The sequence below is a fragment of the Bos taurus genome, chromosome 23 (genome assembly GCF_002263795.3).
Source record: "Bos taurus isolate L1 Dominette 01449 registration number 42190680 breed Hereford chromosome 23, ARS-UCD2.0, whole genome shotgun sequence".
In the NCBI taxonomy this organism is placed as follows: Eukaryota; Metazoa; Chordata; class Mammalia; order Artiodactyla; family Bovidae; genus Bos; species Bos taurus.
The window spans coordinates 33,128,386-33,150,171 of NC_037350.1; the positions used below are offsets into that span (position 1 = coordinate 33,128,386).

The 21,786-nt window shown below is 43.7% G+C and overlaps 1 protein-coding gene across 3 annotated transcripts in view; it reads left to right on the forward strand.

Moving 5' to 3' along the window:
* KIAA0319 overlaps positions 1 to 21,786 on the forward strand; it is a 76,258-nt gene that overhangs the window by 26,486 nt on the left and 27,986 nt on the right. For all 3 annotated transcript variants that reach the window (XM_005223817.4, XM_002697538.5, XM_024983873.2), the window contains 8 exons: positions 5,557 to 5,714; positions 10,187 to 10,929; positions 13,275 to 13,452; positions 15,769 to 15,867; positions 17,989 to 18,086; positions 19,024 to 19,111; positions 20,151 to 20,243; positions 21,638 to 21,770. In XM_005223817.4, the coding sequence (XP_005223874.1) occupies positions 5,660 to 5,714; positions 10,187 to 10,929; positions 13,275 to 13,452; positions 15,769 to 15,867; positions 17,989 to 18,086; positions 19,024 to 19,111; positions 20,151 to 20,243; positions 21,638 to 21,770 (1,487 nt within the window). In that variant the 5' untranslated portion in view covers positions 5,557 to 5,659. The remainder of the gene's footprint in view (positions 1 to 5,556; positions 5,715 to 10,186; positions 10,930 to 13,274; positions 13,453 to 15,768; positions 15,868 to 17,988; positions 18,087 to 19,023; positions 19,112 to 20,150; positions 20,244 to 21,637; positions 21,771 to 21,786) is intronic.

Here is a 21,786-nt window from a genome sequence, read left to right on the forward strand (position 1 = left end):
ACTGGATCACAAGGGAAGTCCCCTAAGCCTTCTTTAAAACTGAAAATACAATTGTATTTTATTAATACAAAGGAAAGATGTATTTAGTGTATGAAAAAATAGAATTTACAGATAAGAGAGGAAGGAAGAAAGGAATAGACAAGAAATCATCAAAAGGAAGAAATAAAAATTATTCTCACCAGTTTTCACCTTGGAGGGGCATTTCTTTCAGATCTTCACATATATAAAGTTGATCCATGCAGAGTTTATGTAAGGATCTATGTATTTGTACTATTTATAGCCTTTTGAACTTGTTAAGCCTTATTTTAAAAGCCCTATTTTACTGCTCAGATTCAACGCTGCCTTTGATTGAAATTTTTAGGAAGCTAGTGAGGCTTTCTCTGTGAATTCTTCAATACTTTTCTTTCGTTTAATGAGAACATAAAACCACAGGAAGGCAAGGCAAGCAGCTGAGAGGGCAAGACTCTATCAAGAGAATCCAGCAGTTCCGAGATTGAATAATAATAAAAGAGGGCTTCTTCAGTCACCCAGAGTAGAATGTTCTTACTTTCTGAAACCATAGAGGAGGACTGGGGCAGCTACAGGGCAGGTTTGAGGTCTAGAGTCTCAAGACTGACCCCAAAACTCAGTTTCCTTTTGTGTAAAGTGGGGATAATAAAACCTCCTATCTCAGAGAGAGTAGTTATAGGGATCAAAGGGGAAAATACATGTCAAAATATGATTTAATCCATGAGGTGCTATATATATATTTAAAGAACAAGATCAGGCCAGAAATATCAAGAATACCTGCAAAACCTGCAAATTGTTAGAGCAGAGAAGACTTGATACCATGAAGTCCGTATGCCTTTACATGTTGAGGAAATGGAGATCCATTGTTTGCTTATATTAATGTGCTGAAGGAACCTCATAGACAGTGTTGACAGTCAGTTCAGTTCAGTTGCTTAGCTGTGTTCAACTCTTTGCAACCCCATGGACTGCAGCACGCCAGGCCTCCCTGTCCATCCCCAACTCCTGGAGTTTACTCAAACTCATGTCCATTGAGTCAGTGACGCCATCCATCCATCTCATCCTCTGTCGTCCCCTTCTCCTCCTGCCTTCAATCTTTCCCAGCATCAGGGCCTTCCCCAGTGAGTCTGTTCTTTGCATCAGGTGGCCAAAGTATTGTAGTTTCAATTTCAGCATCAGTCCTTCCAATGAATATTCAGGACTGATTTCCTTTAGGATGGACTGGTTGGATCTCCTTGCAGTCCAAAGGACTCTCAAGAGTTTTCTCCAACACCACAGTTGAAAAGCATCAATTCTTTGGTGCTCAGCTTTCTTTATAGTCCAACTCTCACATCCATACATGACCACTGGAAAAACCATAGCTTTGACTAGATGGACCTTTGTTAGCAAAGTAATGTCTCTGCTTTTTAATGTGCTGTCTAGTTGGTCATAACTTTCCTTCCAAGGAGTAAGCGTCTTTTAATTTCATGACTGTCATCACCATCCGCAGTGATTTTGGAGCCCCCCAAAAATAAAGTCTGCCCCCGTTTCCACTGTTTCCCCATCTATTTGCCAAGAAGTGATGGGACCAGATGCCATGATCTTAGTTTTTTGAATGTTGAGTTTTAAGCCAGCTTTTTCACTCTCCTCTTTCACTTTCATCAAGAGGCTCTTTAATTCTTCTTTGCTTTCTGCCATAAGGGTGGTGTCATCTGCATATTTGAGGTTATTGATATTTCTCCCGGCAATCTTGATTCCAACTTGTACTTCATCCAGCTCGGCATTTCACATGATGTACTCTGCATAGAAGTTAAATAAGCAGGATGACAATGTACAGCCTTGATGTGCTCCTTTCCCTTTTTGGAACCAGTCTGTTGTTCCAAGTCCAGTTCTAACTCTTCCTTCCTGATCTGCATACAGATTTCTCAAGAGGCAGGTCAGGTGTTGACAAAAGGAGATGCTTACTGTTGCTGAAACTCCAGTACTTTGGCCACCTCATGCGAAGAGTTGACTCATTGGAAAAGACTCTGATGCTGGGAGGGATTGGGGGCAAGAGGAGAAGGGGATGACAGAGGGCGAGATGGCTGGATGGCATCACTGACTCGATGGACGTGAGTCTCAGTGAACTCTGGGAGTTGGTGATGGACAGGGAGGCCTGGCGTGCTGCGATTCATGGGGTCGCAAAGAGTCGGACACGACTGAGCGACTGATCTGATCTGATCTGACTGTTGCTGAGCACTATAAGTTGGCTCTAAGATAATTGCTTTCCAGAGCTTTCCATGTAGGATATAGTTTTCAAGGAACGTTGCACAAGGGCATCTGCCAGAGGAGTTGGAAATTTGGTCCATGGCCCGTTTACCAGGCTGTGTGCCTTTGGAGCAATGTCTGCCCAGAGATTCACCTTTTATTAATTTGGCTGAAGTTATCCTATGGTACGTCAGGGGCCTGGTCTTGATCCATGGGGTTCTCAGCCAACTGCCCCTGGCTGATAGCAACTCTGCTCTTCTGGGCAGTGTCTTGGCAGGAGGCTGAATGCCATCGCTAGAGGACCAGTTGCTCTCCTGCCTTTTAGGGCATGGTCAATCACTGCAGACGGGATATGGCCAATCTTTTCTTCTACCCACTTCCCATCCCAAACCACATTTTCATTGCTTCAGAGAAAGAAAGGTATTAGTGGCAGACAGTTTGCACCAGCAGGCGGTCTTCCTCTGGGTTTTTAGGCCTGAAGCTTATGGGACTCTGAATGTTCACATTCTCTGCTTCACCTTATGGAAGCTTGTGTTCTGATGGCCTCTGCTATCCTGACACACAGAAACAACCTCCTGAATATAGCCACAGCCACCTTCACTGTGGTTCCTTTCCAGTCTTTTGATGTGACTCAGCTCAGTAACACGGGGGCCAGGGAGGCCCCCGACTCTCAGTGGGCACTGGCCAGTGATGCTTGTAGGCTGTGCAGCAACCTGTTCCAAGTGGTCAGTGACAGAGCCATCACCGCAGTTCAGTGGAAGGCCTTCCTGTGGTTTGAATCATTTCTCGAGAAAGACTCAAAGCAAGGTCCAGTGGTTCCCCAACCCTTCTTCCATAGGATCCCGGGTTTGACTGTGTTGACAGCCTCCTTGTCCTTTCTGGTTTCCTCTCTGGCTCAGTGGTAAAGAATCTGCATGCCAATGCTGAAGACACAGGAGACGCGGTTCGCCCCCTGGGTCAGGAAGAGTTCCTGGAGAAGGAAGTGACTACCCACTCCAGTATTATTGCCTGCAAAATTCCATGGACAGGAGAGCCTGGTGGGCTGCAGTCCGTGGGGTTGCAGAGTCGGACACAACTGAGTGACTGAGCACCCGCCGATAAAGCTAATTCACATATCAGGACGTACGAAAAGGCAGCTGCCTCAGTGGCCCGGTCCACATCCCAAATCTAAACCACAGTCCGCCTGCACATATGGGAGACGCTTGTCAAGGAATCTTCACACACACCAATTGCAAGCCTCCATCTCAACTTGCTTCCTTGGTGGCTCAGACGGTAAAGAGTCCGCCTGCAATGCAGGAGATGTGGGTTGGATCCCTGGGTTGGGAAGATCCCCTGGAGGAGGGCATGGCAACCCACTCCAGTATTCTTGCCTGGAGAATCCCATGGACAGAGATCCTGGTAGGCTACAGTCCATGGAGTTGTAAAGAGTCGGACATGACTGAGCAACTAAGGACGGCTCAGCTTAATTTGCTCAAGCACCTCACCGTAGAAAATGGGACCTGCTCGCCTTGTAAGGAAATCTCTGACCTCCTAGTCCGTCGTGCCCTTTTTCAGCAATGCTGCTTCTGATGTTCAATAAAACTCATTCTTGCCCCAAATCTAAGACTGGTCCACTGCTTAGATGCCCTCTACTCCCTTAATCCTTGGATTGTGTCCCACTCTTTGTCATCCCTGTTCCCCTCGTAAGTTTCTAAATGAGATGCTTCTGGAAAGGGGACGGGAAGAAGAAAAGTAAGCTGTCTTTTTCTCTCCCAAAAGCCCTGAGTGTAAGTGTGCTTGGGAAGGGAACGAGGGATGGGTGGGAGAGAGTGGTGTGAACTTGAACTGAACTCTAGCTGACCATAGCGTATCAATTTGCAGCTCAAGGCAAGGCTCTGGCACACTCATTAGGAAGCCCTTATCTAGCTGTGCTTGTTCCTGGGGGCCTTGTTACATTAACAAGCACTTGGAGTCCAGACCTTCCTTGTACTGGTTCTTCTTCACCCTTGAGCAAATCAGTGAACTTTTGTGAACCTCAGTTTCATCATCTTCATATTATCTAAAGCACTGATAATAATGCCACCTGGGTTATTGTGAAGATCATATTGAATAAAGTGCCAGGCAAAAATAAGATGCTTGTATTGCTCTAGATCATTGAATCTAAGATACTAGCAATTAGGAGATGCATCATTATTTTAAATACCACAAAGGAAGAAAAAAAAATCCTGTCTATACCATAGCACATCCCTTTCTTATCCTGTAAACTGTTTCTACAACTGAAGGAGATTTTGGGGAGGTTGCTTCAGGCAGATTTTTCTCCTGAGTCATTCTTGGGCATATACAAAAAGGAAATCTATGTGAATACACATTAAGACATTTTAAAATTTCCTGATAGTCTTAGCGCATTGCTGCTGAGTCACTTGTGAAGGCCTTTAGTGAGCTGTGTTTTTTCTGTACAATCTTGCCTCTGTGTCGTCGTGTGCACTGGGGGTGTAGCATTTCTGAAAGAGGGCTTCGCATTGGTTTCTTTCGAGCCTCTGAGCCCAGTTCTCTTTTATTTCCTAGGTTTGGGCTTATAAGGGGAGAGAGCATGAGAAACCCTATACCCCTTCTTAGGAACTGTTCTTTCTGTTTAAACTAACTTCAGGTGGATGGTTTGCCTGAGACATGATTGTCAGGAGGGGCCCTCTGTGTGTGTTTGGTCAAATAGTTATAATGACATAAGGCAGGTTAACAGGAGAAAACCAAATTTAATCGCCTATTAAATTTGCAATTTAATAAGAAATCCACATAATGTGAGAGATTCCAGATAAAATGAGAGTCAGGTATAATGAGGTATATTTGTCCTCCTGGACCAAGGAGAAGCAGGTAGGGATCTGGGACTTCAAAGGGAAGGAAGGCAATTCACAGGAAGATAAAAAAGAGCCAATGTTTGGGAAATGGATGTTTTCCGTGTCCTAAGAAGATAGTGGGACACAGAGAGGAGTTTTAACAAGCAGACTTTGCTAGGTTCCTCCATGTCTGCCACACCTAGCTCATATTATACTGCATTTATTCATGGTGATAGCTGCCTTCTCGAACAGGTCCTCTGCCTTTTTGGCAGTTAGAGGGATGGACAGAGCATCATCCTGAGTCCTTTGGGCTTTATTGTTTTCATCTTGAAATAATCCACATGCCAGAGTGGCACATCTAGGGGTGTCCTGCCCTGAACCCCACGATGACCCTGAGGTGTTACCACGATAGGCTTCCCCTTGCCATGAAGAAATGATAGAGATAACTGTGTGTGCTTCTGCATTTATGTATTCTTTTCTTCCTTCCTGTCTCTTTTCTGTTTTTCCTTTGAAGTTCTGAGGCCAAATCTGGCTCCTAAGAAACACAAAAGAAGCCCGCAGCAAAGACCTCTGAGGGCTGTTTACGAAGCCTGCCTGCACCCACTGTGTGAGGCAGAATGGCGCCCCCAACAGGTGAACTCGCTTCATTGCTGCTGCTGGTGACCTTTACAGGTAGGAAACCGGTACCCTGGAGACACCAGCCTCACACTTGAACTTCCTCTCTGACTTAAGCAACTCAGATCAACCTGAGATGAAGGTGCTGCTTTCCAGCAGACTTATTTCACATATGAAAAGGAAGGCCTCATGCATAAGTGGTTTCTGGAAACAGGCTTTTAACTTTTTTGTCATGACTATTTTGGGAAAAAGAAAATCACATTTCATATATACTGGGAAAACTTCATGTATTTATTTCAAAGAACTGCATAGTAGATCTTTTTTAGAAAGCAAATAACAGGCTTTTTTCTGTCTTAAATCTTTATTTTCATATAGTCTGTTTACTTACTGTGGACACACCATGGCATAAAATCCTTGGTCAGCATCAGCTCTGGTGATCCATGCCCCAGCTATGCCAGCCAGACCCCTTTAAACTTATCGAAGACTGAGAATGGAGATATGGCTAGGGAAACTGATTTTATATCCAGGGTTTGTCACAGTGTAGTAAAACCATGCTGAGGTTTACCTGGGAGTGACCCTTGTTAAAATGTCTTCTTAGGCCCCATCCAGACGTACTGAATCAGAACTCCTCGTGGGTGTGACTCAGGAGCCTGAAGCATCTAGATTTTAAGAAGCACAGTTTTTAGGTCATGCAAGAGCTACTTGAGGAAATACTACAGTCAGGACAGCTTTATCATTTCCTGCATATTACTCTCCTCATGCCAAATGTCCATCTTATTAACCTCACCACTGCTTAGTATACAAGGCAAAATGATTCTTTATCCCATGCTTGATGTACTCTTGTACTCTGGAAAGTGCTGTCATTAATGTTTGAGCTCTTTTTTTCCCCTCTCAAATCCCTACCTTTTCTCGGCTTTTTGTCATTTTCTTATGGGGTGTTTTTCATTTATTCAAAATTCCTGAGTTAACTGAGCCCAGTAATGTTGTTTAGGGCTTGTCTGTCCTTTCTCTCTATCCTCTGCCTTTGACAAGATGCTAACCATTGGTTTTGCTGATTTGTCAACACCCATGGAGTGCTTACTGTGTTCATGGAGTGGACTGGGATTTGTAGAGGGAACAAACCTGTGAGTGTTCTCCTGTCTCTGCAAGAACTTTCTTGAGCGAGTCTAATAGATGGTTTAGTTGTCGGGATACCCACCTTCTCAAACTTCTTTGTTTAATATTCAGATCCACTCTTAAAGTATATTTATCTAGATAAACAGCCCATTCAGGTGATTTGTTGCAGAACCAAATGATGATCTGCCCTAGAGGCTTATGGAGACCACCACCGCCAGCCTGAGGGAAAACTGCTTTTAAGTTTCGTGTTGAAGACTTCTGCTAAGCTTCTCAACCGCATGTAACAATTTGCTTGTTCCAGGGTCACAGCCTTGTTCCTGTTTAATGGTTTCTTTGACACAATTTTACACTGTTGACTTTTAAGCTTCTGGTGTCCAAAGCCAGAAGTGAAACATGATAGTTCTTATGAATCATATTTTTCAAAAGGAGGTGACCCAACAGTTGTTCAAGGGAAATAAAATGTATCCTGCCATTTGTGTTTGAAAGAAATTTCTAGCTTGGGTCTTCGTTTAAGTTCAGTCAGTTCAGTTCAGTCGCTCAGTCGTGTCCGACTCTTTGCGACCCCATGAATCGCAGCACGCCAGGCCTCCCTGTCTGTCACCAACTCCCGGAGTTCACTCAGACTCACGTCCATTGAGTCAGTGATGCCATCCAGCCATCTCATCCTCTGTCATCCCCTTCTCCTCCTGCCCCCAATCCGTCCCAGCATCAGTCTTTTCCAATGAGTCAGCTCTTTGCATGAGGTGGCCAAAATACCTCATTTAAAGTACCTTCATTTAAATGGTGCTTCATTTAAAGGGATGTAGTGATATCTTTCGGAGAAGGCAATGGCACCCCACTCCAGTACTCTTGTCTGGAAAATCCCATGGACGGAGGAGCCTGGAAGGCTACAGTCCATGGGGTCGCAGAGAGTCGGACATGACTGAGCGACTTCACTTTCACTTTTCACTTTCATGCATTGGAGAAGGAAATGGCAACCCACTCCAGTGTTCTTGCCTGGAGAATCCCAGGGACAGAGGAGCCTGGTGGGCTGCCGTCTATGGGGTCGCACAGAGTTGGACATGACTGAAGCGACTTAGCAGCAGCAGCAGTGATATCTTTACAATCAATGACAGTATTTTTGGGAGTAGGGCTGGGAGTTGTAGATTTATCTACCTATTTTATCCCTTTATCATCTCTTGACTTTGATTATAAATACTGTTTTGTCATGTTCAGCACAGAGTGTTTTCCCCCTCTCCATATCTGATAAAAGATTAAGCTTTTCTTTAGAAAATAAAAGGCTAAAACTATTAAAGTGATTTAAAAAAAAATAGATTTGGTTTGGGAAAATATCATTTCAGTTGAAGTAAAGCAGTTTGCCTGCTTATTTACTGGGAAAGATACATATTTATATCTAATTCTTATTGGATGAGACCAGTTAGACTTTCCTATTGGGTCAATATTTGGTACTCAATGGTTCTTAAAAGTTTATAATGGTGATGATGTGTATACAGGTGAAAAAAAGAAATGATTCTTATTTTGATATGGACCATTTTTTAAAGGTCTGTGTTGGATTTGTTACAGTGTTGCTTCTCATTCATGTTTTGGTTTTTTGGCTGGAAGACATGTTGGGTCTTAGCTCCCTGACCAGGGATCGAACTTGTGCCCCTGCCAACCGACTGACTGCCAGGGAAGTCCCAAACGACCTGAATTCTTGTACTGTGTTTAACCATTTATCTTACCTCCAGTTAGAAGTCATCTCTAACTGTCATTATGAAAAATGTAACAGTTATTAAGAGAATGATCAGTGATGAGCACTCACTAGAAAGATCTTTTGCTCTTCGGAGTTCAGCAGAACCGCATTCCTGGAACTATATGTGATGAGGGACCAGTTTTTATTTCCAATCTACCACAGACAGACTCTTTGGTAAAATATCAACAACAAGTTGTCTACTGAAAGAAAAACACTCCATGCAAGAGTTGTAGGTTTCAGTTTTATTCAGGGACCTTCCTGAGGACTATAGCCCAGGCAAAGGCATCTCAGTAGCTCTGAGGGAACTGCTCTGAAAAACTGAGAGAAGAAGCCCGTGTGTATATTATCTGGGGCAAGAGAATGCATGCAGCCAGGCACACCTCTTGGTACACCACTGCTGCTAGTCCCGAGGAACAGGCATCTCAGCTGACGATTTTAGTGCTTTTCTATGTACGGAAAGATGCAAGAGTCTGGGCTCATTAAAATTCTTCCTGAGACATGTGTCCAACTATCTAAGGGCCTGTTTTTCCAAAGCACAGAGTGCCTCATCCTGCTTTTCACCCTGAATTCCTTTCTGGGCACACTGTCTGTCAGTGACTGCAGTGGGCAATGACTTCATCCTTGTAGAACCGAATGCTGGGCAACATTCTTCATTTTTTTAAATTAATTGTTATTGGAGTGTAGTTGATATACAATGTTGTGTTAGTATCTGCTGTACAGCAGAGTGAACCAGTTATACATATATCCCCTCTTTCTTTAGATTTTATTGCCACATAGGTCGTTAGAGAATGTTGAGTAGAGTTCCTTGTGCCATACGGTAGGTTCTTAATCGTTATCTATTTTGTATATGTTAGTTGTGTATATGTCAACCCCAGTCTCTCAGTGTATCCCTCCCTATCTTCCCCCGCTTAGTAACGGTGTTTGTTTTCTCCATCTATGACTCTGTTTTGTAGATAGGTTCATTTGCACCATTTTTTAGATTCCAATATCTGCTTTGTTTTACAACATAAAAAAGGAGAAAAGTGATTTTGTCCTTGGGTGCCAGGGAATGACAGATTGCTACCGAGTTTTCTAAAAGCCCCGGCTTCCCTTACCACGCCGTGGGCTGGTCACAGAGTCTGTGGCCTGCCCCACCGTGTCTGCAGATCGCACTTAGGAAGCACCAGTCTTCTGCCTACTGATTTGCCAATTGGCAACGTTTGTGGTTCATTATTTAGAATCGGCTTAAAGCTAGTTATTCTAGACCTATATTTCAGATGAGTTTTTCTCTCTTTTGATAATTCCCTGTCATCAGAATAAGCTGAGATGTTTAAACATTCAGTTAACAGCAACAACAATAAGACATTGTTCCTAAAGTGAACCTTTATAACTGGATTTTGGGTGAGGAACAAAATGTTACAGACAGTGTAAAAGCAATACATACATAGAAAAGAACGCTTCTCTTCACTAAGTGAAGTAGCACCATATAAAGAGAGAAGATGGAAGGTTAGATGGACACATGGAAGAATCTGTAGATGGATGGGTTGGGGTGGAAGGGTGTGAGGACAGGTGTACTGATGGGGGTGTTGATGGGTGGGCTGTACGATAAGGCAGGGGACTTCCTGTAGGAGGTGCTGGTGGTTTATTTGCTTGCCAGAAGTGACCTGCCTCGCTTCCTTATTGGTGGCTGGCGTGTTTGCAGGCTGTGCCTGGACGCAGTGCAGTGAGGGGAGGACGTATTCCAATGCCATCATCTCTCCTAACTTGGAAACTAGCAAAATCATGCCGGTGCCTCAGACCACCCCCTTGGGGGACTGCACATCCGCCTGCTGTGACCTGTCCAGCTGTGACCTGGCTTGGTGGTTTGAGGGCCGCTGCTACCTGGTGAGCTGCCCGCACAAAGAGAGCTGCGAGCCCAAGAAGATGGGCTCCATCAGGTCTTACCTGACCTTTGTGCTCAGGCCCGCTCAGAGGCCCGCACCGCTGCTGGACTACGGGGAGGTGATGCTGAACAGGGACGCCCCATCGGGAATCTGGGGGGACTCACTTGAGGATATCAGAAAGGACCTACCCTTCCTGGGCAAAGATCAGGGCCTGGACATGTCTGAGTACTCAGATGACTACAGGGAGCTGGAGCAGAACCTCTTCCAGCCGATCAGCAAGCAGGAGCCCCGGGGGAGTGCAGAGTACACGGACTGGGGCTTGCTGCCTGGTAGTGAGGGAGGTTTCAACTCCTCTGCTGGAGACAGCCCTGCAGCACCAGCGGAGAAGCAGCTGGAGGACCCAGAGCTCCATAAGCCAAATGAGTCAGCATGGACCCCGGCTCCAAAACCCTCTCCGGAGATGTTATTGCTTCCTTTGGTCACTGCCCCACCTCCAGGAGAAGAACTGGAGAGAGAGACTTCTCAGCTCCACGGGCAAGCCGGCAACAGCTCTGGGAAAGAGGTGGGTGTGGCTGGTGTGTGTGTGGCTGGGGAGGGGCTGAGTTCACTTTGGAGCCAGGCTCAGTGGTGCCAATTCAGGAGGCGCCTCCCTGGATCAGGGAAGATCCCCTGGAGAAGGAAATGGCCACCCACTCCAGTACTCTTGCCTGGAAAATCCCCTGGACAGAGGAGCTTGACAGGCTACAGTCCATGGGGTCACCAAGAGTCGGACACGACTTGGCAACTAAACCACACAGTCTCATTAGGTGGAGGACACAAGAAGTTTCCTCTTAAGGGCACCTATTAAGGTATTGGCAAGAAAGATGGCTCTCAGAACCTTCCAGACCTAACATCTTGTTCCTCTGTTGGGCTCTCATGACCAGACTGTTTAAAAGAGCAAATAGTTCTTTTGCCTTCACAAGTCAGCCACCTAGTGATGATTTAGATGCCTCTGCTGGTATCTAAGATGAATGAGGGTTTTTTAGAAGTTTTGAAGCCAGCCCATATAATGCAGCATGTATAGACAGAGGCTTTGCAAATCTCTTGTGGTAGGTTTTGTAGGAGCAGAAAAAATTTTTTCTTCTAAGTTTTTTTTTTTTTCCTCCTGGTTAACAGGAGAAACAATAAATCTGTGAAGAATTGACAAGCCAAAGAGGTTTTGGCTTGGGGTAGTAAATTGGTGACAAAATATCTGTTAAAGATAAGTATCTGTTAAAAAATTAAGCTGAAGCATATTAACATTATTAAGAGTTTGAACAAATATATCTGCATTCAAATCAGGCAGCATCCAGTATAGCAAATAGAAAGGAGTTCCGAGGAGCTGTACAAAATGAAAGACATTTTTAGGCAGAAGGGAGTTGGAAACAAGGAAATTATACAAGGCAGGCAAGTGGATTGATTATTGCAAGGTTACTTTCCTTTAAGGGGCAGTGGGAGTTTATCAAGCAGATTACCTTAAGATAATTCCTGATTGACTGGTTTAAGCTTCCATTTCTGGGAGAGCTGAAACTGTAAGTCTTGCTTTAGGGACTTGGCGTAAGTGACTCTATTTTGGGCCTGTTGTTTTAACACAAAGTTTGTTTATTCAGCCTTCTCAGCCCTAAATTTCTTGTCTCTGGTGAAAAGGTTACCTTCTGTCCTCCTGGTACAATGCTTTATTTTCCACTAAAATACAAATTTCCCCCTATAGTCACATTTAAATTTTTTTGAGCTGCTTTAAGTTGTAGATAATCCTTGAAAGGAAAGTTCCCTTTCCCATGGAGATTTGCCTCTTGCTTTCAGGGGGACAGAGGAGGGTCAGAGTGTTCTTTTTACACTGACAATTTTCCAAGTACCTTTAGTTCAAAATAATCAGTTTGCCAGAGTGTCTTATTTGGGGATGATGTATTCTCAACCCCCTGCAGTTTCTTCAAGACCCAACAGGTTCTGAGGTTGCTAGAAACTCACTAGTGATATGAATCAGTTGGACTGGGGGAGGGAGATACCAAGGAGAGGATATAAACTGTATGGAACTTTCCATGAAAAACACAGGTGAAAAGAATGGGAACCTTTGGGAGAGAAGACGTACCGAGGCAGAGAAAAGGTTCAAGTGCTAAGAGCAGAAGCTCAGTGAGGTAGACACGGAGGCTGCCCTGTGGGGAGAACAGTTGAGAGTCCAGAGGGTACTTGCTTGGGAAAGGCCAGGACTCGGTGAGACGCAGTGAGCGAGTTGATCAGGGGAAGCCAAATGCAACTCGCAATACAGTGACTGGAGGACAAGTCATGGGAAAATTTAGTGTATTTCAAGGTACAAGAAGGCACATCAGAAGATAAAGGAACATAAACCAATTAAGACTTCTTTTTAAAAAAAAGAAGAATGTTATTTAAGATATCAGTGCTTAGGGTTAGAGTAAGTAAGGAAAGCTGGATTGAATTGACTGTGTATTATAATCTCAACCATTAAAAATTGCTAAACAGTCTTTTAAGTAGTGATATTATCAGAAGTGTTTGGTTTTTTTTTCCCCCTGCTTTGGTGTATGTTTCTTTTCAAAGTTTCCGTATTTTTCTGTCCTTGTAATTGTCTTAAACACTTTAAGACTTTCCATTAAAAAATAAAGTATCACAGGTTAACCGTGTTCTTTTCCCCCACCACTGAGTATTAACACATTTCACCTTTTAGTGGCTAAGTGAACTGCAAAAGTGAGTACCTTTTCAGTAAATACCAGTGCCCCTCTCCAGTTAATGTTTGAGTGACAGCTTTTCTTTCTGTGGGTTTTGCACTCCAACTTCCCCTTTTGGTTCCCTGTCCTATTAGCCTGAGTTTACTGACCTGGCTCTATTCAACCTTGTTTCCCCTCTAACAACTTATCCTTGTAATTGATCGCCTAGGTCCTAATGCCATCCCATGATCCTCCTCCAGCCAGCCTGGAGGTCAGCCCCGCCACTGTGGAGAAGAGCCCGGTTCTCGCAGTCACCCCGTGGAGCACAGAGCATAGCATTCCAACCCTTCCCACCAGCACCATCCCATCTGAGCAGCCCAGATCTGCTCCCACTGCTCCCAGGACAGGTAAGTTAAAAAATACACCTGGAAGAAATGTGCTGAAGACATGCTGTGTTCATACTATATTCTATATTCCTATACTATAAATACTATATTCATAGTGGTGGCAACTTTCAAAGTTTGCTCATTCCCTCTGGGCACATTGTTGAGCATCTGTTGTTTGCCAGAAATAGTGCTAGGCACTGGGAATTAAAAGAATGAATAGATATTGTCTTTTCCCTCCATGAGTCTGTGATCTAGAGGACCAGTCTAACAGATAAATATATGGTTTGATACATATGGCAAACAGTATGGCAATACAGGATCTCATACAATATACTGTGAGAGACTGCTAAGGGAGCAGAGAGCACGCTGAGGCATATAAACGCCTGGAACTGAAAATTAGCTGAGTAGTCAGGCTGAAGATAAAGAGCTAGATGTCACTGGTGGAGAGGTGATTGTTGAAGGCTGTCCAGGGAGAGTGGGGAGGTGAGCTGGGGAGAGGCCTGAGGGATGGAACATTGGGGTTGTCTTTGTATTAGGAGTTGGGGGAACAGAAGGAGCCTACGGAGCTGACCGGGTGGTCATGGTTGAAAGGTAGGAGCGAGCGAGCAGATGTGGACTGACGGAAGGAGAGAGGAGCGGGTTCCACGTTGGAAGCCGAGTGATGAGGAGTCTGTGTGTTATAGGATGACTGAAAAGCTCCCATTAGATTTAATACTCAAGAAGTTACTAGAGACTTTTGTCATATTTCCTGAGCCTTTCTGTGGGTGATATCCTTTCAGGATTACCCTCTCTTCTTTTGGGCTTCCCTGGTAGCTCAGTTGGTAAAGAATCTGCCTGCAATGCAGGAGACCCTGGTTCAATTCCAGGGTCAGGAAGATCCACTGGAAAAGGGAAAGGCTACCCACTGCAGTATTCTTGGGCTTCCCTGGTGGCTCAGCTGGTACAGAATCTGCCTGCAATGTGGGAGACCTGGGTTCGATCCTTGGGTTGGGAAGATCCCCTGGAGAAGGGAACAGCTACCCACTCCAGTATTCTGACCTGGAGAATTCCGTGGACTGTATAGGGGTTGCAGAGAGTCAGACACGACTGAGCTATTTTCACTTTCACTCTCTTCTTTGGTTATTTACTTTGATCCTGAGCTTCAGTAGAGAGAAGGACAATGCTGGAGGAAATGCTGGATAGTACTATAATGAAAAGGAAGCTGGCCTGGGAATTAGCATCCTTGGGTTCTAATAGCATCTATTGTCTAGAGAGCTTAGAGGATGAAATGAATTGATCATTTTAAAGCCCTTGGCAGTGTTCAATCTGGTAAGTAAGCGACTGTTGAAATGAACACATTTAAATTAGTTAAATATCTGTTGCAACTCACATTGCCTTTCTAGGGCTCAATTTCTAAAGTGAGGGATTGGAACCAGTGTCCTTTCTTAGTTCACAATTGCTGATCTTTCTTACAAAGAGTAAGATAGGGAAGAGGAGCCAGAGAGGGCAGCAAACCCACTATAGCTGGTCTAGGAAGGCACTCAAGGGACTGAATACAAACCAGGAGGAGAAAAGTGGATTTAAATGAGCCACGTGTCTCTCTAACACCTCCAAGTAGCTGGGACCTCTAGAAAGCACTCAGCTTTTTTTTTTTTTAATCTTTTCTTTTCTCTATGTGATATCTTGACCTATCTCAATGGTGTTTTACAAGTGAGGCTGATGTCCTGTTGAGTCCAGTCAATTGTATCAATGTAATCTTGGCTATAGAGCAAGGAACCATTGTTCTGAATGCTGATTTAGTGAGAGTGGATGTGCCTACTGCTTGAGTTAAAATAGCCTTTTTACCACTGAGGTTGCCTGGATTTATTTTCTCCTGGAAATGTTCCAAGAGCAAGGCCATTGCAGCAGTACATGGGGTTACTATCAGAAGAACTGAGTGGTGTATGAATAATGATTCAGAAACACTTATGATTACACTCCATCTTTTTATGACTAAAAATAGCACCTACTAGAGAGTCAAGCAAAACTGGTAGCAAGAGGAAAAAATAGCCCTGATCTGCAGTATCCCACCTGTTTCACACAAGTCTTGTCACTGACACCTTGGCTAAGTCAACCTGAAGCATTATTTTCCCCACAGTGCCTACTCACATAGACAGTTTTAAATGGATGAAATCTACCCTGCAGCCTAATATGGGGTACAGTTCAGTTACTAGTCAGAGGGGGAAAAAAGTATCTTCGATAAAGTCAGATGAAGAACTATTACAGAAGTATGTTATTTTATTTCATGGATACTAAAAAAATCTATTATAGCATCATTAGAGTATATGATGAAATGTACTTTTTCTAATTAACTTTCAGTGAAACAACTCATGGTGTCTGCTGGCGAGAACATAGTCATAACTTCACCAGCAGATGAAGTTGAACTGAAGGCTTCTGTTGTGCCAGCGCCACCTGCAGGTGAGAGTTTGACTTTTCTCTGGGACCAGTGGGCTTCCCTGGTGACTCAGACTGTAGTGTGGAGAGAGCCAGGTTCAATACCTGGGTCAGGAATATCCCCTGGAGAAGGAAATGGCAACCCACTCCAGTATTCTTGCCTGGAAAATCCCACTGATGGAGGAGCCTGGCAGGCTACAGTCCATAGGGTTACAAAGAGTCGGACACGGCTGAGAGACTTCACTTTTCTCTCTTTCTGGGACAATGGGCTTCCCTGGTGGCTCAGAAGATAAAAAAAAAAATCTGCCTACTATGCAGGAGACCCAGGTTCCATCCCTGGGTCTGGAAGATCCCCTGGAGAAGGGAATGGCTACCTACTCCAGTATTCTTGCCTGGAGAATTCCATGGACAGAGAAGTCTGACAGGCTACAGTCCACGGGGTCGCAGAGTCGGAGACGAATAAGCGACTAACGCACTGGGACCAGTAGGGGGCCCATTTGCTGGTGTGTCCTTAAGGAGTCTTTACTGGGTTTTTACACTTGGATTCCTTTTCACAACCTGGATATGTCACTCTTGAGGCCTTGATGATCATAAGCTTTAAAGTTTGTTGAAATAGTTTAAAACGGAGTAAGAGGATAGGAATTAAATCCAGTATATTCCTCAGAATAAAAAGTCACACATTTTCTTTTTTTTTTAAGTCGAGAATTATGTCTTTTAAAAAATACTTATCTATTTATTTGGCTGCACTGGGTCTTAGTGTCAGTACACAGGATCTTTGTTGGGGTGCATGAACTCTTTAGCTATTACTCATGGACTCCAGAATGCGCAGGCTCAGTCGTTGTAGTGCTTGGGCTTAGTTTCTTTGCGGCACGTGGGACCTTAGTTTGCTGACCAGGGATCGAACCCGCGTCCCCAGCATTGTGAGGCAGATTCTTAATTACTAGATCACCAGTGAAGTCCCAAGTCCTACATTTCCAATGATGTAAAACAGAGTGATAATCTTAGAACAGGAGAGGTTTCCATATGCTTGCTTTTGACTTGTAATAAGAGGGCTTCCCAGGTGGCGCTAATGGTTAAGAACCCGCCTACCAGTTCAGGAGCCATAAGAGACACAGGTTCGATCCCTGAGTTAGGAAGATCTCCTGGAAAAGGGAATGGCACCCCATTCCAGTGTTCTTGCCTGAAGAATCCCGTGGACAGAGGAGCCTGGCAGGCTACAGCCCATAGAGTCGGACACGACTGAAGCGACTTAGCACGCACAGCCCACAGAACCTGGAATGATTCTCCTGTCAGGTGAGGGAGGTCACATGTGCACAAAGATTTGTTTGCAGACACTGTAGTGACAACAGCTGTTCAAAAACACGTTGTTTAAAACGCTCTTTCTTCTGCTGGTCCAGCACTCTGCTGTTCAGCAAATGTTTGAACTTGTGACCTGTCAAATACATTCTTTCTCAAAATATATTCATTCCTCTGGTGTTTGAATATTGCTCATTCAGGTTAGTTCCTTTATTCGTTTCTCCCTGTCACACATGGATCAAAATTTAGGCATAAATGATGATACTTGGCGTTTGTAATTTATCCCTTTCAGCTGACGTATCTCATGCCTTAATGACTAGTATCACAAAGTAGAAGATAGGTTCGTCTTAACATATAGAGGTTTAATCTGTTCTTACGTCCTTATATAAACCCCTACAACAGATGAATTAAAATCTTCTTGCTTTTTATTTATTTTTGTTTTGTTTTGTTTTTGCTTTTTATTAAAAGGAGAAAAATAAAGGAGAAAAAATCCATAGCACAGTGGATTATATTATGTTAAAATTTATATTATATAGTCAGGTGTAGCAGTCGGGAAGGAAAGTCATCAAGTGCAAACAATGAAATTAGGGCCCTTAAAAAAAAAAAAAAAAACTCTCTACATTTTCTCAATTTTTATAAGTTATGTGTTCTTATAATAAAAAATAAATTTTACATTCAAAAGATACATAAACCTTATTATTCCTTACTTGGATGATAATTGAAAGTTGGGTTCAACATACCTAAATTAATTTCTGCTAATAGATTGACGACTCTCAATTTCTTTCCTCTGCCCAAATTATAGTGACCTCTAAGAATTTATAACTACTCATTCTTCTCTTTGGCTCTCAGAAACAACTTACAGCTATGAATGGAGTTTAATAAGCCACCCTGAAGACTACCAAGGAGAAATAAAACAGAGACACACGCAGGCTCTTAATGTCTCTCAAGTAAGTAACTGGTGACTGGTTTTAATTGACAGCGTACCTAAAAATTCAGTGTCACTTTCTTAGCTGTTGAACCCAGAGTCTCTGTTATGATTAAGATTAAAAAGAGAGCCGTGGACAGAGGAGCCTGGTGGGCTACAGTCCTGGGGCCACAGAGAGTTGGACGTGACTGAGCAACTGAGCACACACATTAATGAATTATATTTCAAGTGTGTAGGTAGACAGGCAGATGTGAATAAAGGGGCTTTCAGGAACTTTTTCTTCGTTTGACTTACTTTGCATATCAGTCTGGGGAAGAAGGCTGATGTGGGTCTGTAGTGAGGTTAAAGCCTGTGTTCCAACCCTTGCCCCTTTTGCAGTGTCAGAGTCATCTCTGATTCTTAGGCACATTTCTAGGATTGCCAAAAATTCATTCCAGTTCACAAATGGTTTGACTACCAAATATTGCTCCAAGATGTAAGCCATCACAGGAGAAAACATGTCCCCGTTTTAGATGGCCATAGACGATTATGTTGTCTTCATTTCTGAGACCGCACAGCTCCTGGTGCAACTCAAGTTAGCATCACCATCCCCTTGTCACTGAGCGCTGTTTCTCAAAGACTGGCATCTGGACCTGGGACAGCTGACCCACCAGATCTACTTGGTAAAAATGCAGGATTCCCATACATGCAACTTTGCGAATGGCCACCCTTGGCTGGTCCATTTCACGAATGCCTCCTTAAGGCCTGTGGACGTCTGTAATGAAGCTGAAGTCCTTCCCAGCTGATCGTCAGTGTTCTAGAGTACAGGCTTCAGACATGGCAGTGTGTCCCTAGGTCCCAAGCCCCTGCTCTGTGCTGACTTCAGGAGAACAGCTTCTGGAATATTTAAGGATCTTCTAGGCAGTGGACGCATCCTGTTGTTTGCACGTTTGCTGGTGTAACTTTTCTTTATCTTGCAGTTGTCAATAGGACGTTATGCCTTCAAAGTAGCAGTTTCTGGTGAAAATGCCTTTGGAGAGGGATTTGTAAATGTCACCGTGAAGCCAGGTAAGCTTGGCTGGAAGAGAACCTGTGGTATAGGTCTCCCTCGCCTTTTGGTGCCTGAACTACACGGTAATATATTATTTAGTTTTGCATTGGACACCATTGTAGAGACCATGCAAAGATGACATGGGTTTTTTTTTTTCTTTCTGCTTTCTTAGTATAGTGCTTAGTACTCACTTGACACTGCTGTGCAGGGTTGCAAGGTTATTGCTTTCTCTTCTTAAGTGTGAGTTTCTAAGTCTTGTCTGACTCTTTGTGACCCCATGGACTGTAGCCAGCCAGATTCTTTACCATCTGAGCCACCAGGGAAGCCTCAGGTCAGTGGCAAATTGTCTGTGCCTTAGCCTCCTCCATCTGACACTTTTCTACCTTGGTTCCCTGACTCAGCTTGACCTTAGGTGAAAGCTTTTCAAATACATTTAACTGAGCACCTTCAGGGATCAAGGAAAATGCATGCCATGGGCTTTCAAGCCCCCCGGTCCTTTCAGGCTACCACTAGCCATGGGTCAGTGCACTTGTGTGAGTTAGAAACAGTGGCCCTTTGTCAGGGTGGGCACGGCTCTGGCTCTGTGCGTGGAGCGTGGTGTGGTCTTGAACCTCCTCCATCCCCTCCGCTGGACATAAGGGCAGTGGACCAACTGGGTGCCAACCCCCGCTCCAGCCTCTACCTCAGGGGTGATGAGGGAGCCTTCGGTCAAAGATTGGAGATCCAGTTAATCATAGGAGCTGGAACCATACTCCAGGGCTCCTCTTCTGCAGTTGCTGCTCAAACTCTGTCACCAGCCCCTTGGTTGTTATTACACGTGTTCATTGAGCCTGGGGTTTTTGTACAAAAATCTAAACCCGCAGACATGCTCCTGAAATGTATGGAAACATCCCAAAACATTAACAAGCACTCTGCACACTCAAGGCCTGTAGGATAAGCACCGTCTGGACAGGATATTGATGACCAGTGTGTTTGAAAGTTAGATGGTTTATTTCGGTGGTGGTGTATACAGAATACAACATGACTCAATCCGCGTCATTTTTTTCTGTCTCGCAGCTGGAAGAGTCAACCTGCCTCCCACAGCAATCGCTTCTCCCGAGAGACAGGAGCTCTCCCTGCCATTGGTGTCGGCTCTCATCGATGGCAGCCGTGGGTACCCTGCCTCGTGTCAAGGGTTTTGCCCCACGAACCATGAGATGTAATGGGAGCTCTCTGCTGAAGCTGAGAGGACTTACGGGCTAACTCATCAATAGATGGGCATCTGTCTGTATAGTCAAGTCCTTCAGCTCCTTTAGCACAACTTCTCTGCCTTGGCTGAATTTCCCTTCAGTTATGTCTCATTTGTCTATGAGAAAAGTCCTTTAGGGCCTAGCTATTGCATCGGAATTAAAGCAATTAGGAAAGACTCTCCTTTCGATGCAGTCTATGTGATGAGCCTTTGGAAAGTCACTTTTAACAAATGGTAGAAGAGATGTCTTTAGTGAGGGAAGGCAGAGTTTTGTTCATTTAATTCAGAATTCATTCCTTCAATTAGTGTATGTAGAAAGGGACCCAGTGTAACCTCGTGGGTCCAGGCAAATGAGAGTAGATGAAAACATATCCTGTGTTTGACACCATATTCAAAATATGTTCAGCCATATCAGTGTCACTGGTATTTGCATTTATGTCTGTCAAATCACAAAGCTAATACCAAATCCAGTGAGTGAAGAATACTTGCCTTGGTTCCTAGAGAAGAGTACCTGTCAGTCACTAGAGCTGCTCCTTTTTGCAAGTCTGCACAGATACAGAAATATATACATATCACACTGACACAGTCTTTTGCATCTCTTCCAATATAAATGTCTCTATTGCCCCCTTAGCAATGAAAATAAAGCACATTTTAAATGAAAATATTTATGAGAGGATGCATTATGTCTTGATTCCTCTAATTTAGTGTAGCTTGGTTACAGGAAACTGTTCAGGATTATTAATCTGTCACAGTGAAGTTTCTTTCCTTAAATGAATGAGATGAAACTGGCTCCCTTCTAGGTCTAAATTACTGTTATTCTGCACAGTACATTTTGTTTACTGTCTTTTGAAGTAGAGGTGGGAGGTTTTCATGTAGGGTACAGTCTTTCTCTGGATTTACACTTAATGATTAGGGTGGTAAAAGGTGTTTTGTAATTATATAGAAGCACCTCTCAATTCTTTATGAATCTGTCAGTCAGATACTTACTTAAATTATCAGTAAGATATCATGTGCTGTAGTTAAAGTGAGTTTTAAAAAAAATCAATAGTGCCTGTCACTGTGCCATTTAAATTCACAACTGAGTGGAAGCACCCTGACTCAAATCTGGTGGAAATCCAGGAGAAAAATCATGATGATAATTTAGGGAGAAGAAGAAATCTTCCTTTTAGCACATAATGTATGGCCATTGAAATCTTTGCAATTAAATAATTTCAAATAAATACAAATTTAAACACTCAATGATATTAATCATGAAATTGATGTTTTAATATCCTTGTATTTAATTCTAGTTTTCATTTATTTTCAATCTTTCTAGAAAGTACAGATGATACTAAAATCGTGAGTTATCACTGGGAAGAAGTTAATGGGCCCTTCCGAGAAGAGAAGACCTCAGCTGATTCCGCCGTCTTACATCTGTCTAACCTTGTTCCTGGAAACTATACTTTCAGGCAAGTGGGCTCAGTT